Raw genomic sequence first — 17,687 nt, 5'->3', positions numbered from 1 at the left:
AAAACTTTTAAAAAAATTGTCTTTCCAAAAAGCTTATGCTTAGAGCTTAAGATACTTGGTATATAATATCATCAGTACGTCCTCTACCAAAGTTGTTCAAATGTTGCCCCTTAGAGTGAATTGGCACCAGGGTGTCATAGGTTTTCCTTAAATGTATATACATGTATAGAAAAACTTAAAAAATCTTCTCTAGATTGACAAAGACTAGAGGTATGATATTTGGCATGAAATATTGTGTAGTAGACCTCTACTAAGATTGTTAAAATTACAGCCCAGTGTGATAAAATTTGCCTCATGCAACACCAGGCTATCTGATTTGTATGAGGGGGCGTAGCCCCCGTCTATAAATCAGATTGCAGAGTGTTTTGATGTTCTTTCTCTTTTGTTTCATAGTCAAACATAAAAACACGTTGCAGAGTGTTTTGATGTTCCTTATCTTTTGTATCATAGTCAAACATAAAAACGTGTTCCCTGATACCACAATGATGAAACCCCTCAAAAAGTAACCAATAAACGAGCATCTGAATATGACATTTGCATCGCTATCCCTTTCTCTGTCGTCACAATATGTAAACCCCGGACAAAATGAACCAATCAATAGGCATGCTCTGGAGTGCGGGTAACTAATACCTGCACTCCAGTTAACGCACTGTGCATACAACTGTATATGTATACGATTTAACTCAACAGAAAGGTCCCCAAACTATGATACAAGATAGTTAAACATCATTTCAAAGCCTTATAAGTATGGAAACTGTATATATTACATGTTAACCCCAGTTATTCTTATTTTCCAGATTAAAATTGTCATTCAACAATGTGATGATGTTAACTCAGTAAGACAAAGTAAACAATGGCTTCATATAGCCCAAAACTTTCAGATAAGAAATACAATAACTGGGTTAAAGCTCAGTTAGCAGCGTTGTTTACTAAAGAAGGACTTGAACCTTTTGTATGTCATGAAGTTCAAGAATTCCAGTTGAAATGTTTAGATGATATTTGCTACAACAATGGATTGATTAGTGGAACTTTGTGTTCAAATTGCTGTACGGAAAATGTTATTAAATGTCCAACAAATAGAATATGTAATGTTGGACGTGGAAAATGCAGTTATCATCGAAATGCTGCAACAAGGTATAATCCTGCCGGCTGCCCTAACAAGATATGTCATAATTTTACAACTGAGATACAGAACGCGCATAGGTACGCTGGTCCATCGTACAAAAACACTGATGCTACCCAGTGGTGCAGTAATTTCTGGGAAGTGGCGAAATGTTTCATGCCTCCAGATGGGTTTAAAGATAAAGCATCTGCAACAGAAACAGACTTCAATGGTATAATCAGCGTTATTCTCAATTACAAAGACTTCCAGATGAAAATACATGAAAACCTTAATAATAAGACGAATATGTTTGAGGAGGTAATCAATATTTAGATACTATTTATGCAGGCTTACATTTGGTCCTTAGTTACTAAAGACGACAATTATATATTTCAGTGACCGTATGATAATTTATATACATTGTATAATACACTTAGATTTTTGCCATGCTGTCTGAAAATAAAGCAAACTGTTACATTGGGGATTGTCGATAAGAAGGATTTGTAGGCTAGCATAAAGAATTTTTTATATATACAGAACACTCCTCAAGCAAACCACTCCACTAGCAAACCACTCCCCTAGCAGACCACTCCCCTAGCAGACCATTACCCTAGCAGACCACTCCCCTAGCTATGACATAATAGCTCAACACAGCTCTAATCTTGTTTGTAATTCTTTATTTATGTATTGTAATTCTTTATTTATGTTTAAACATGTGTTACTAAGTATTTTTTACTACATGTATAACGTAACAGTTTTTCAATTATAAGTAAATTTTATAATTAACTGATTGGTTTCAGGTAAAAGTAAATAAGAAATGTGATTTATTTTTGACTAGGCAAGAGAAATTGAAAGAAATGTGCGACATTCACCAACACTTGAAGTAGAGGATTCAGATCTTCAGAAATACTACATATTACTAATATTACAGAAACTACTTTCTGATCCAGTATATTTAGGTAGCGACACGCTAGCGCAGAATGCTAAAAAGAAGCTGATAGAGGTAAACTACTGCTACTACTACTACTACTTCTAACAATAATGATAAAAATAGATAATAATAATAATAATAATTAAAAAATAATCAAAATGGTTTAAATGATTAAATAGTAATCACATTTTAACCTTTTTTTTAATACACATGCTGAAAATTCATACAATTTATTTTATTTTTAACAATTATAAAACACACATACTTTATTCAGTGTATTATTTCGATCTGCAACTAACAAAGTCAAAACTAATAAAGTCAAAACTAGGACAGACACCCATTACTAGAAAACATTTGTAGTAGAAAATAATAATAATAAAAATAAAAGTAAGAATAAAACGATCATATTATGTACATATAATACATATGAACCGTGCTAAACTTGATCGAATGATTATTAATACGCTTAACAATTTCATCAAATAGCTAGTATATTTCGAATGATTTTAAATTAGTGTAATGTAAAAGAGTATAAGTCAAATTAAATACTTTTTTTTATTTTTGAACAAATCATGGTGTTTCCCTTATCGAATAATACTGTTTCTATGAAGTTATGCTCGATTCTCAGAAGTATTGCAACATAGAATGCTACTTACTGAACATGACTATTACACACAAACAAAATAAACTATTGCGGAACAAATTTTAAAATAGTTTGTTCTTGTTAAATGTGAACCGTTTTGCAATGGCTCAAAGTAAATAAACAAACATGTTTTTATTCACCCGAAGGGAGGCATAATATAATCGCACAGTCTGTCTGTCTGTCTGTCTGTTCAGGAATCACGTCCCTTCTTCAAAGGTAAAGGTCATAGTTCATGCTATCACAATTAGAGATTACAGGTACAATAAAAAACAACAATATTCAGCAATAAGTTACTTTCATTCTTTTTTCTTTTCACAAAACCTTCATGCTTAAGAAACCTTTTCGGGGGCATTCGTCACTTCGGTGAGAGCTCTTGTTTCATAAATGTATTTTAGAAGTACATTTGTGGATACACTTTTGTACAATATTTCTTTAAAATGTATACTTTATAAATAATTGATAGTATTTTTTACTATTTATAATCTTAATTATTTATTCATTTTCTTATTGATTATTTTTATTCATTTTTTGATATTGTATATTTTATTGTACCAATGTATTTATAATTACAGTTAGAAAATGACACTCTAACCCTTGGTAAAAATGATTTAAAGCAAGTACTAGACGATGTGGCAAAAGCAATACAGGACAAGATGAAGGCTGGATTAGATGAGCAATACGACAGAATTAAACTAGATATGATAAAAAGAAAACAAGAAGATCTTCAGTCTCTTCACTCACAAATCGACGAAGAATTGACACAATTAAAGGATAAAAGTGATGCTTCCGTTAAAAGACTGAATGAAGAACGGGACAAAGCAGGTGTGAAAATTCATAAACAAGAAGATAAAATACAAACAGACCTGGCTGAATTAGGAGAGACGTTACACAAAAAACTGAAAACAACAAATGAAGACGAGAAAGAAAAGGAAAATACTGATTCTAAACAAAGTAAGAGATATAATGTTTAATCACATGACTTCATTTGTTTAAATAATGTTCTAATATCATCAATTCATTATTTGATCCAATCCTATTATTTTCATGTTTATTTCCTGAGCCCAGAAGTCTGTATTAAATGCATATTGAACGCCATCTAGCCTCGCTTTTATTCCCCGAAAAAAGTATAATCCAATTCAAATACATCTTATATACTTCTAGCATCGTTGTCACTTTCTTTGTCAACAACGTCCATATCAAATTCATATTGTACTCGAGGTGACTATATCGTTATAGACATTTTTGTGCGCCCACTTTGCGGGGGGATTTAGATTTACCCTTGTCCGTTCATTCTCATTTGTAGCTGAGAAAATATTTGACCTATAGTCCTTTTAATTTCTTAAATCTCGCTCCGCGCCCCCGCGGGACGAAGTTTTATTTATTTAACTTCGCCCAATGTCATTGCTAATTAGTGTGTTATCAGTCTGCGCCCGCCATTTTAACTTGTTAATTTTCAACTTTTCGCTTGGTCACGGGGCGAAAACAGGAATGGCACAAATCAGCCACCATAGTTTACAATTATTTTGGTAATACTTATGTCTATAACTGAGTGCTTTTTAATTAGTAAACTTGTTTTGAAAACATTGTTACTGACATGAATCCAGGCCGCCCGGCAGGGGGGGGGGGAGTGCGTGGGGGCGGGTGGACATTTGTGTTTACCGAACATAACTTGTTTCTTGTTGTTTATTTATTTTATTTTTTTTAATTTATTTTTTTTATTTATTTATTTTTTTGCTTTGTTGTTTGTTGTTGTTATTTTAATCTCAGCCAACAACGAGTAAAATTTTATTTTTCAATAATTAATGTTGGATTTTAATCACTGAAAGGGAAGTTGTTTTATATTATATACTATATATACTATATACACAACAGCATCTTAACTTTACTACTTTGATAATGCAATCCTTCATAAGAAAATTACAATCAGTAAATAATTACACCATTTAATTGAAATCAGGCTCCAGACAATACACTTTTTCGTATCAACAATTAAATAAATACCCATCTTCCTTTTTAATGCAACCACCACCCTTAATAATATGTCAAAATTGATTTGGTGCCCCTAAGGGTGCTCTTTGGGTCAAAATATTATAATCAGTTGCTTTGTTTCATGACTGTTTGCTTCCATGTGCATGTATTCTGATATTTTTAAACAAAATTTCAAAAGGCATGTTCTTACTAGTTTTCATTTAAAACATTGCCCAGTCAACAGCTGTTAGACAGGTAAAAATGAACCACATGTTTGTTGTATGTTTGGTTCACCATATGTTTTCCATATGTATAACATATGTGTTTCATGTGTTTTGAAAAACATGTGTTTAAGAACATATGTTTTTCATATGTAAGATTAACATATGTTAAACAGGACCATAGGTAAAACATGTGTCAACAAACATGTGTTAAACTCATGGTTATCACATGTTTTTCATATGAATAAGTTTTCATATGTTAAATATATGTGACCTTTCATGTGTTTTTCATATGATAAATTTATGATACTGCAAGATTTACACTTTTAACAGTCTAAATAGATTCCACATAATTGCACATAAATTCTTTAAATATTCTTGGTTCATGCATCTATGTGCAACTTATTGTTATAGGGACAATAGTCTGCCATTCAGTTTTAGGAACCGAAGGGAGACATCATATTATCGCACTGTCTGTCCGTCCGTTTGTCCGTCCTTCCGTCCGTTCTCATATTGTGTTGCACGTAGCTTAAAATGTATTTGACCTAGAGTCATGAAACTTTTCAGGAATGTTGATCAGCATGTGAAGTTGTGCACCTGGGGTTTTGCTTATGGATTAATTCTGTTTTGTCACAGTTTTGCCCTTGATTTAATAAAAATGTGCGATTTTCAACTTGTGTCGCACGTAGCTCAAAAAGTATTTGACCTAGAGTTATGAAACTTTACAGAAATTTTGATACGCATGTGTAGTTGTGCAACTGGGTATTTTCGTTTATACATTTCTAGTTATAACATTTAAACAAGCATTTTAAAAGAGAAAATGGATCATTAAAAACAAAAATAATTGTTCCGCTTAATATCATTATCCCGGGGGCATTTATATTTTGCGGAACGAAACAGAAACAATATAGAACGAGTTGTACTGAAACAAATGTCACGTGACACTGGATTATGAAAGATTACTTATCCATTGTATATTTATTTTTCAAGCCACTGGACACAGCAGTTTGATCCCTCTAGAAATCCTTAGAATGGATAAGCATTCGATAGAATTATACAAACGAGCATTAAGTGAGGGCAAAGAAGCTGTTTACAATATTCGAGTAATGGTTGTCGGCCATTACGGTGTTGGCAAGACAACGCTAACAAAGCGTCTGTTAGATGAAGATGTTGATATTAACAAGCGAGAGAGCACAAATGGTATTGATGTTCACGTAAAAAGATGTAAAGTGTCTCGGGAAACTGGACAATGGGAAACAGTAGCCAAAGGTGAATATACCAACCTGCACTTGAAAATATCTGAATGAATGGTTTGTAGATTTGTTCATTAGCTATATGTCATGTGGTCGATATTTGTGTTTTGTTATTTGTTACGAATATCGTTTGTATGTATCATTTTGTCCTTGTATTTGTATATATATCTCGTGTATTTGTCTGTTATCTATGTTTCTCTACAGTCTGATATACTATCCATTATCCCATATCATTCCAATATCATTCCCTTTCATCATCTTTTCATTATAACAACTAATTACTTATATTTCATTTGACATAATTTGCATGCCGGGTCTCAGTTTTTACAAACTTCCCGGATAAACCACCTCACGCATGCGCACTTTGATAAACTGTCACAGGGTGAGAAAAATGTGCAGCCTGACCGGGACTCGAACCCGGGGCCCTCGGAATACCGTACTGTGGCTCTACCGACTGAGCTATCCGGCCGCTTACACATCATCTCCCCGAAAAAGTGAATAGTTCTGAACTTTGAGATACTCCCCTGCTTTATTGAAATTCGTCCTCGAATTTCACAGAGTTACAGAGCAATGTAAATTAAACTCTGAGCTATATGCAGTCACGGTCCCCCACACTGGCCACCAATGTCCTATGGTCCTTTTACATGTAGGGAATGGTTGTTTATGATGCCTGTAAAGGACATAAAAGCATACGCCTTGATAAATAAATAAATAACACAAACAATTTCTGGCGCAAACCTTAGAAATCTAAGGTTTGCGCCAGAAATTGTTTGTGTTATTTATTTATTTATCAAGGCGTATGTTTTTATGTCCTTTACAGGCATCATAAACAACCATTCCCTACATGTGAAAGGACCATACAACATTCGTAAAATGCCACGGTTCAGAACTGTCCACTTTTTCAGGAAGATGATGTGTAAGCGGCCGGATAGCTCAGTCGGTAGAGCAACGGTACGGTATACCGAGGGTCCCGGGTTCGAGTCCTGGTCAGGCTGCACATTTTTCTCACCCTGTGACATATATCACTGCAGTTAATTGAATTCACTATACCCTGTCTTCTGAGCCGATACAATTCAATGTGCATCATGACTTGCAATTACAACCATGTGTAACTTACATTTGTTTGTACCTTCATAAAAATCATTAAAACTACCTTACTGTGCTTGTTCTTGGGCACTTATATAGTTTAATGTTTACCTTTCTCGCAATAACATGATGTAGACATATTTAAACTGATAATCTAACATATGCTTTTCATAGTCCTATTTGGTAGTTTTGTTTCTTTTTTATGCCACCGCAGCATCTGCGATGCGGTGGCATATAGCGATTCACCTGTTTGTGTGTGTGTGTGTGTTGGTGCGCGCTTGCGTGTGCGTGTGTACGTGTGCTGTATAGATTATATAGTGAACTTAAAAAGTCATCTTGTGGAAAACGACTAGCCCAATTTTAACCAAACGTGGCAGGATTGTTTTTTGGGTGAAGGGCTTCCAAAGTTGTTCAAAGAATTCGATTCCATGCAGAAATCTGGTTGTAAGAATAAACTTAAAACATCTTTTTTGTAAAGATCCACACGGCCTAGAGCTTAGATATTTTGCTTAAGACATTGTTTGGTAGACTTCTACCAAGATTGTTCAAATTATAGCCCTGGAATCAAAATTGGCCCTGCCACGAGGTCATTAATTTTCACTATGAGCATATAGAAAAACCTTAAAAAATCTTTTTGTCTGAAGGTACAAGGCTCAAAGCATTGATATTTGGTAGATAATATTATATATAAGTCTTCTTCCAAAGTTGATCTGATTTTGCCCTGAGTGTCAAAATTGGCCCTTTTCTTATGTGTATATAATAAAAGTTTAAAAAAAATTCTTCTCGGTGAGATATTTGGCATGAAACATTGTATAGTGAACCTCTACCAAGATTGTTCAAATTATAGCCCTGGGCTCAAAATTGGCCCAGCGCCGGGGTCTTTGATTTTCACAATGTACATATAGTAAAAACTTAAAAAAAATTATTTTATGAAATGAAACAACTTTCAATGGAATGCCTGATACATATCATTGAATTTTTATGTAAAAGATTCAATAGCTTGGAGTCAGTATATAGGTCATAATTTTTAGAGATGTTTATGAAATGATTCATATCATGAACTCTAGCAAGACAGTTGTAAGCTTTGTAGAGATATTTGAGCACATTATAAGGACATTATGATTCACACTATGGATATAATAATGATTATGTTTGTAGAAATTGGTAATGCTTTATTGAAAAGATGGTATTTAGAAAAAAGTTACTGTACCTGCATTTCAAAGTTTAATACAGTTATATTAAACAGTTAATACCTATTTTGTCATTAAAGCTTCTTTCATCTTTTAACCTTTTACCCCATGAGAATATTGCGAAAAAATGGCCGTTTTCATTAAAAAGCCTCCTGTAACAAGTTCAAACTGCTATGAAACTATGAAAAATGCTTAAATGCTGATAAAACTTGGCACAAATGTTGACTAGACCATAGCCTCTGTAACAGTATGCTCAATCGCAAGTTAACAATGTAACAAGGGGACGTCTCAAATTTACCAAAAATCACTATTTTGCATTGTTTTTTTCCCATCAAAACTGATTTCAAAGTGCTACAACTTCTCAATGAATGGAGATAGAGTAAAAGGCTTTTCAGCGTCGGTTACTAGTTACCCTAAGATCGACCTGAGGTAATTTTTAGCCTGTCACATGTCCAAAATTTTCTTGGCGATGAGGGGGACTACCACCCCCTTCAACCCCCCAAACAGAAGGGGGCACATCCCCCTTCTGGCAACCCCATGATGTAATAATTTGGACAGGGGGGCGCCGAAAAAGTGGTCACTTTTTTCAACAACATTTCTCAAACGAAAAACACTGTTTGTGGTCTAAATAGGGCATTTTATCACTGTTTGAGTCCTCAAAAGGGGGGGGGGACAAAAGCCGTCGAAACACGTATATATGAGGGAAAAGGTTAATCAATTATTGCACTATGGCCTTTGTATATTAACATTAGACACATTTGCACATGCGTCTAATGATATGATATGCTGAAATATGACCTTGACTTCAAAATTCACTAGACACTACAGCATTATGGCAGTTCAATTTTATTAGTAACAAAAAAAATCTACTTCTGTTTATTTAATGCGGTGGCATAACATTTTTTACATATGCATTCTTGGTTATTTTGTTGTTGATGTTTTCATTTTACAGAAAAAAATGATGTGCGATTTTGTACCAACACAACATGTAAAATTAATACCAAGCAAGGAAGCAATGAAATAAATCACTTTTTGTTTGTTTGTAGATCAGAAAGTTGGCACAGTGTGTAACCGTCTGCTTCATTTGTTAAAAAAACCACTTACCACGGAAAAGGAAGTTGTTGTAATGGAAAATGAGAGTACAGTAGGAGCTGTTAATGAAGAGTTTGAAGTTGTAGATGAAGATACAGCAATAGAGAGCAACAGTCAAGATATAACAGAAAAGAATGAAGGTAATGATGATCATATAATGATTGAAAATACACTTGGAGCGTATTGTCACCAAGTATTGCTTAACATTGTCAAGACAACCAAACGGTTTTCAAATGGTTGAAACAAAACGCAGAACAACATTTTTCATGGCAAATGTTCGATTTCTGTATATCGATTCATAAATTGGGTACTATTGTGACATCTAGGTATATAAAAAAAATTTTCAGAAAGAAAGCTTAATCTAACGGCTAATCAACGACCTAAAGCACAATATTATTTATTATCCCCCGCCGAAAGGCGGCGGAGGATATAGAAATAGTATCTGTCCTTCCGTCCGTCCGTCCATCCATCCATCCATCCATCAGTCCGACATTTTTGTCGAGAGCATATCTCAAAAAGTATTTGAGGTATCAACTTGACACTTCATAGATGGATAGATCATATTAAGGAGTGCAGTGTGCAAGAATGATAACTCTATCCTGCATAATTTTTCAGTTATTGCCCTTTGTTATTTTTCAAACTTAATTTTTGTCCAGAGCATAACTCTAAAAGGCTTTGAGATATCAACATGAAACTTCATAGGTGGATAGATCTCACTCAGCAGTTGTGCAGTGCATAATAATGATAACTCTACCCGACATAATTTTTGAGTTTTTGCCCTTTGTTATCTTTCATACTTATTTTTTCACTTGAGTAGAGCATTACTAAATAAGTCTTTGAGATGTCAACATGAAACTTCATAGGTGGAAAGATCTTATTGAAGAGGAATACTGTGCATAAGAATGATAACTCTACCCTTTATAATTTTTGAGTTAATGCCCATTGTTATTTTTTTCTAACTTTTGTCCGGAGCATATCTCAAAAAGTATTTGTGGTATCAACTTGAAACTTCATAGGTGGATAGATCATATTGAGGAGGAGTGCAGTGCACAAGAATGATGACTCTATCCTGCATATTTTTTCAGTTATTGTAATTTGTTATTTTTTAAACTTAATTTTTGTCCAGAGCATAACTCACAAAGCCTTTGCGATATCAACATGAAACTTCGTAGGTTAATAGATCCACCTCAGGAGATGTGCAGTGAGAATGATAACTCTACCCTTTATAATTTTTGAGTTATTGCCCTTTGTTATTTTTTCTACTTTTGTCTGGAGCTTATCTCAAAAAGTGTTGGAGGTATCATCTTGAAACTTCATAGGTGGATAGATCTCATTGAGGAGTGCAGCACAAAAGAATGATAACCTACCCTGCATTATTTTTCAGTTATTGCCCTTTGTTATTTTTCATGTTTATTTTTTGTTATTTTCAGCCATCAGTATTCACATAAGTTTCAAATCTGTAATCACTTCAGCCATCAGTTTTCATTACCACCTCTTAAACTTGAATTATTCTGCTCTACTACATATACATTATTCCAATGCGCAAACACATTCGGCGGGGATGGCCATGTGAACATGGCTCTTGTCAGTTATTAACATACATTTTATCAATTTAAATAAAACTAATACTGTGAAATATAGGTGCAGAAGTTGTGTGTACAGAACCAGAACCAAAGAAGTTGAAAGTAACTTTGACACCGCTGGAAGAAGAAAACGTCACTTATGAGAATTTCCAACCACTTCAAGACACCAAGGAAGAAAATATACTCTATCACTTGAAGGTAAGACCATTTTTGTTGTGAGTCAAGTTTTATTGTGGAGGAATACCTCAAGTGCTCCTTATTTCATTATTTTAGGCCATAGTGTGCACATTAATAGAACCCCGACAGTATGTAAGCTACCTGGGTTGCTTTCTTCTATAAAAGAATGTTAAGTCCCTGGCGGATTCAAATCAACACGGTGGGAAAACAATTTTGTTAGAAGTCAGCAAACCTTTTAATTTTCTGCCACAGTTTTCCCCCAAAGTATAAAAAAGGTGCAATATTTTTAATCGTCATTGATTAAATCTCTTTCTTAAAGTCCCATTAAATGAAGTAAAAATTATGAAAAGTAGGATAGTGTGGTATTAATTGATTGTGTGTTATTAAGGATTGTCATTAATATTCAGTACTGGTTTCCTAGCAGTTTCCGGCCAAAAATCACACTTTTTTACAAACAGTATAAATATCGGTCGACGGATAAATATAAAATTTTGATAGAACATAGGTAGGTTCCTGCCCAGCAGTATCGTGTTTTCGATTATTCTATTTTTATTTTATTTTTAATGAAATATGGGTCAGAAAAGAAGTACCTTTTTCTAGCTTTTTTCTTTAATGTCATAGCAGTTTTCCGGACATTTTCATTTTACATATAGTTTAGCCCAATAAACGATGAAAAGATGTTTTATTTCAGAAATATTTTGTTCTACCCTTTTGTCACACAATACGCACAACTGCTTGTTTTTTTTACGTCATATGAGCTATAAATAGCTCCGTCAAAGTTGAGGCCCGGCCCGGGAGTAATAAAAATTAACAACAAACGCATATTAAAGGTGATTTGATGTTTCTATATTACGTACTGCATTAGATCTAGATATATAAATTCACTTTACCTTTTCAACATTTGAGAACAATCTACATAACAATGATTAAACATAAAAATACTTTTTTTAAAGAACAAAAACAAAAAATATACAGTATACATGTATATAAAAAATATGTTAAAAGTATACATACTATCACAGTTAAATTATAATCACAGTGAAGTCAACGAACTTTAAAAAGGTTTTTTTTTTCTACAGTAATAGAGCTTTATCCTGTAAAACATATAACATGTATATAACAGGCACTTTCTGTTTTTAAGTTCTATTCCTCATACAACCATGGTTTACAACTGTGGCAATACCAGACCTCATCCATTTCCATACTTTCCCATAAGTATTCTTTGGCCTGTTGCGTCAAGCAGTCTTCGTGGAACCATAAACCACACGTTTCCTCATCACATCCAAACCATAGTACTCCATTTTCCTCGTCAGCCGGGCTACCCTTCCCTTTACAAATATCACATATATACAAGCTTGCAATCATGATCTGTTCCTCAGTGTATGACCTTCTTTTTATCCGTTCCTCCTTTAATAAATAAAGAATTCACATTTAACAAGAGGAAAATAAAACAGGCATATACGTAAGGAAACTTACTTACGCAACCACACGCTTGCGCGCACACACAGATTCATATCAGGCTAAATGTCCAAAATAAAGATTCGAAAAAAACCATCGACTCGATACTTGGTTATTTTCAAACTTGAAACTAGATAAAAAAATAGACATTAATGCTCTTACCTTCTCTTTTTGCTTCCTGTCACGTTCCTCTATACGTTTTTGTTTCCTCTCATTCTTCAGTTCTTCTTCTTTCTTCTTTTTAGCTACCCTTTCTTCCTTCTCTTTCAGTCTTTTATTTTTTCTCATTTCATCATCAACTTCTTTCTGCTTTCTTTTTCTTTCTTGTTCATTTTTTCTCCTCTCTGATTCTTCTTTCTTCTTAGCGTCTAGGTCCTCTTTTTCCTACATAAATAGGAATTGAAAATGAGTATAACTCATATATTGTTATATTTTGTTACAAAACATGTTTTCTATCGTTCTTTACTGTTAAGATACGAATATTGACAAAAAATTGCATACTTAAGCATAGAAATGATTACAAAAATCTAGATAATTCAACTTTTCTGGAAAATATATCGCAATAAAATAAAATTTCGTGATATGTACCTTCAATTACTCATAAGTTAAAAAAGGGTTACAATATATGTTTTGAAATGTTTTGAAATTATCGCAATGACAGTTATGTATACGACATGCAGTCGAATTACTACCATAGCGTTTATAGTTAATCGAGAAACAACGCGGGCAAACCTTTAATTGATTCAACATTTCTTGGCCACTTATGAGCCTTCCCTCTGCTACCACTCTAGACTTTTTTGCTTGTGTGTTCTGTGGTTTAGTTGGCGGAGGTAGAAGAACATTTGCCAAAGACTCTGATATCATGCCTCTCCTTACCAATGGATTGGTAAGGAACGATCCACAGGTGCTACATGTCCTTACCTCATCTTCTTCTAAAAACAATGCAAATATTGTTAAAGTATTAAAAAATTATATATCAAATATTTACTGCTTTCTTTAAGTGTGTTTAGATATTACGAAATATAAAAAGAATTACTTTATCCGACAGTTTTTTTTTTTTTTTTTTTTTTTTTTTTTTTTTTTTGCCTTACCGGTACTAATTAAATTTACAAACAAATGTATCGTACTCGGCAAGTTTTACCTTCAATAAATGTTGGCTTCACTATCTGCGTTTGATCAATGATAGAGGGGTTAAATGGACAAATCCCTGTTTTCGTGAAGCCGTCAGCTATAGTTGCAGGAGCAATTTTGTCCATTGCGTGCTTTAATAACACCGGGAATTTTTGCCCTTCCTACGCTTACTGCAGTTTTTAGATATCCAAGACTTGACAGTGTTTTGGTGTAAGCGTCCTTCAAAGGTGATATAATCTGAAAGTATTTAACACATTCATCAAAAATGTTTGAAATTTAAAACTTGCACATGTGTGCAGTTACAATAAACTGATTAATACTAAATGTATTATAAACGATAATTTAGTTTGATGATTAGATTGTTTAGAACGTCCGGCTCTCTTTCTAAGCGAGATGTACAAATTTTTGTTCGTACTGAAAAGCAATTTAAGTAAAAATATGTTATTAAAACATCAAATAATATTTCCCAAAGCAAATAGTGGTAACATTAACTTGTATATTACATGATTGGGTAAGCTGACTAATTATTACAAACTTACGTTCACGTCCAAAGGCTGTAGAATATGCGTGGAATGACCAGGAAGACCAAGAAGAACAATATTTTCAGCTATCGCCTTTTCAACAACTGGAATGCTAATATGAGAGTCGTGGTTATCCATGATAAGTAGGACGGGTCTTGTTCTGCCACAGTTTGGAACAAACACGCTGAAAAACCATTTTGTGAAAAGTTCACGCGTCCATGTAGCCGTTTTCACTGTGGCCAAAATACCATGACGACGGTACACTATCTGTGTAATTCTGGTGAGGTAATGAACCCTGTAATAGAAAGTACATGATAGAAAACGTATCATTGTATATCAGAATAAAGTATAGTATACATGATAATTTTATACAGTTATCTTGTACATGAAAATAGAATTGTACTTTCTTCAAAGCGTTATCGCTAGCAAATGCATACTTAATAAAATACCTTGTAAATTATAAGAGGTGGTAGAAAGTGTCCATCTGCTGAGACACAAAGATGTGCTGTCACGTGATCTCCTGAAGATGTCTTTCTTCTAAACAAATGCCCTCCACGAGGCCCGATTACTTTCGACCTAGGTGCCTCTTTTCCTGTAAATCCAGTTTCGTCACAATTGAAGATCTAATAATAAAACATAACAGTTACTTAAATTATTCATACACGGTATGCTTATTATAACGATCCGTTGTGGAATATTCTTTGTTACCTGTATTTTCATATTTCATATGGATATATTTTTATGTATCAAATGCCATAATATATAAAAAGAGTTACATATGTAAAAAGAGATAATTAGTTCGTTATAGAACGTTTATTCTATATAAAGTGCCAACATAAACAATGCTTACTCTTTCTGGTTTGTCTTTCAAGTCGTATTTTATCAAGAAACAGACTTGAGAAGAGGAAAAAAAATTGTCAAGCATCCTTTTATGATGACATGATACTCGGGCATGTCCATGTTTTCTGCCCTTTCTTTCGCCCCAGCCAAAGTTCTGATGCGGGCCCCAAAAGCGCCCTTCCCCTTTTTTGGTTTTTTTTTTTACCCCCCCAAAGGAAACTTTGCTCACACAACCATCAGGGCACGCGCGTTCCGGGGTTTTTTTTCTTTTTATGTAGAAATTAAACTAGTGACGTACGGCTCTTTTAAAGAAAAATTTTTAACAAAATTACAGTACCCTTTAACAGAACTATATTTTCATTGTAACTTGAAATTAATGATGTAAGAATTCCCTTTAGAAATTCGTTCAAAATATGATTATGATAGACACAATATAATTGGTCGAGTAGATTCTAAAATTAAACCCGCAAATTTACCATGGAACATTTTATATTAAAAAAACACACACCTGATTGTATATTATCTCTTGTATGTAACACCTGATCATAGCCCTGGAAAGTGGAAAGCCTTGATTCGCCATGTATAAGAGATACTGGACAAGGAGTCCTCTTCGTGTTGTAGTAGCTGTTTTTCTGGTCCAGGTCTGTTTCCCCGAGTACTTGTGTCTCACTTTGTCAGAAGAGAGTTGATTTTGGTACTCCGAATATTCTAGCAGCCGCTGTAATTTCATTTTTCTTTGACGCACAGCTGACAAAGCTGACGCTAGTTGATCTTCGGTGTATGTCTTTGGCATTATATTACCTAAAACGTTTAACCAGTAATGTATAATAATAATTTTTATTTGGAAATAAGATAAATTTTAAAGTTTGTAAAAACAAATTTTATCGCGAATAGCTTGTATAAAAAATAAAAAGGAGAGAGGAGAGAGAAAAAAAAAAAAAAAAAAAAAGAAGTGGTCGTGAGTAGGTATACGAACCCGGGTCGCATGTGTACAACGCCAGTCATCATACCTCTCGGGCTACAGAGGATTGTTATTTGTGGACGATTGTAAAATATATATAACCATAAAAGTAAAAATAGCATCGATCGATATTTTATGCGATATTCAATTATTCTTGCTGTAAAAAACTACATACGACTTTCTGTGCATCTTTCACTGTGATAGTAATAATTTATCGTGTATATTTTAAAGCTGGAATAATTTTTAAAAAATTTTTTAACACATCGTCTGCAAGTAAAATGTTCGTAAATATTAATTTACCTCGAATGGGGCCTCATTATTGCGCATGCGCATTTAAGCTGGAAATCCCCAGGTGTTGTTAATAGGTGATGCGACAAGTTCCGTAAAGTAGCTACAAACAACCGGCAATTCCTCAAAATAAATAGACCGCTGTTCTTATTTATTTGCGCGTTGTCTAGAAAACAAACGTCTGTATGATTTGATGAAGTTTCTAGATGCTTTATAGTTAAAAATAAACCGAAATGAACGAAAATGAAAACGGCCGGAAAACTGCTAGTGTCCGGAAACTGCTAGGAAACCTGAGTACAGAATTTTTGTCTTTATTTCTAAAAACTTACTCTTTATTTAAACAGTTATGAATGAATATTTTTGCTTGACATCTTATATTTCGTTATCCATTTTCATCACAGTAAAAAAGTTGTGGAGGTATCTCACCAATTCGAGTTTTTGACTTATTCTTAATTTGTAATATCAGAACCATTCAGTTTGATATTATGTGCTGTAGGATTATTACATATCGTATCAAAAATTCTTTCTTTTCTTTCTAATCATCGTTTATACTTTTATTTAAGTTATAGATATTAATTGTTTGATTAAAACAAATACTTTCTTGAAGGAGTTTTAAATTTCATTTCTCTTGGCTGTCTTCTATCTTCAAAGGCCTTGATAGAAGAAGTTCAGCATTCAGGGTCCACAGATGATTTAAACATGGCGGATGTCTCCATTTGGGATTTTGCGGGACAGTCTGTTTTCTATGCCACTCATCAGGTGTTTTTGTCAAGGAGAGCAGTGTATTTGTTAGTCACAGACGTATCTAAACGCATGGAGGACGAAGTAAAAGATGATGAATGTTTCCAGGACAGCAAAGGAGTTAAACATTGGAAAATATCAGGTATGCCATAAAATTAAACTATATATATTAATAAATATATTAATTAAACATTTTGACGCATGTTTGTGTGTTAATTGTGGACAAAAGTACTGATCTTATTATGTTGAATGCATCATGATTATATGATATTTGTAGGGACGCGAGAAGACAAAATATTTGAAATATGTCAAATCACTCAATGCATTATTATTTTTGCGTATGATGTAAAAATATTAGAAATGAAACAGTAATAACAAATATTAAAGACTATTTTTGTTTTCTTATAATTTATCACAGAAAGCAAGTAAAAAAAGTTTCCAAGTGGAGAATAAAAACATAATAAAAGCTATTTCATGTCTTAAAGCAATTTTGCTGTTATC

The 17,687-nt window shown here is 33.6% G+C and overlaps 2 protein-coding genes across 3 annotated transcripts; one reads left to right on the top strand and one right to left on the bottom strand.

The window, feature by feature from the left end:
* The first annotated feature begins 853 nt into the window (after window positions 1-853).
* LOC132725500 (uncharacterized) lies at window positions 854-17,339 on the top strand. The gene is made up of 7 exons (XM_060710639.1): window positions 854-1,420; window positions 1,941-2,105; window positions 3,249-3,498; window positions 5,856-6,134; window positions 9,441-9,626; window positions 11,128-11,267; window positions 17,097-17,339. The coding sequence occupies exons 1-7, from the start codon at window positions 854-856 to the stop codon at window positions 17,337-17,339; spliced, it is 1,830 nt and encodes a 609-aa protein (XP_060566622.1).
* LOC132725473 (uncharacterized) lies at window positions 11,944-14,993 on the bottom strand. 2 transcript variants are annotated; one of them, XM_060710614.1, is made up of 6 exons: window positions 14,806-14,993; window positions 14,375-14,651; window positions 13,846-14,072; window positions 13,437-13,636; window positions 12,867-13,088; window positions 11,944-12,653 (listed from the first exon to the last, which is right to left on the bottom strand). In XM_060710614.1, exons 3-6 carry the CDS (start codon window positions 13,958-13,960, stop codon window positions 12,390-12,392), a joined length of 801 nt encoding a protein of 266 aa, XP_060566597.1. In that variant the 5' UTR covers window positions 13,961-14,072; window positions 14,375-14,651; window positions 14,806-14,993; the 3' UTR covers window positions 11,944-12,389. The 2 variants fall into 2 exon arrangements, with proteins under 2 accessions (XP_060566597.1, XP_060566605.1); XM_060710622.1 differs by lacking the exon at window positions 14,806-14,993 and having other exon boundaries at window positions 14,375-14,706.
* Window positions 17,340-17,687: the final 348 nt, after the last annotated feature.

The sequence above is a fragment of the Ruditapes philippinarum genome, unplaced genomic scaffold (assembly GCF_026571515.1).
Source record: "Ruditapes philippinarum isolate M1 unplaced genomic scaffold, ASM2657151v2 ctg4778_1_1_1_1, whole genome shotgun sequence".
Taxonomy (NCBI): Eukaryota; Metazoa; Mollusca; class Bivalvia; order Venerida; family Veneridae; genus Ruditapes; species Ruditapes philippinarum.
This window is presented reverse-complemented; position numbering and strand designations above follow the sequence as displayed.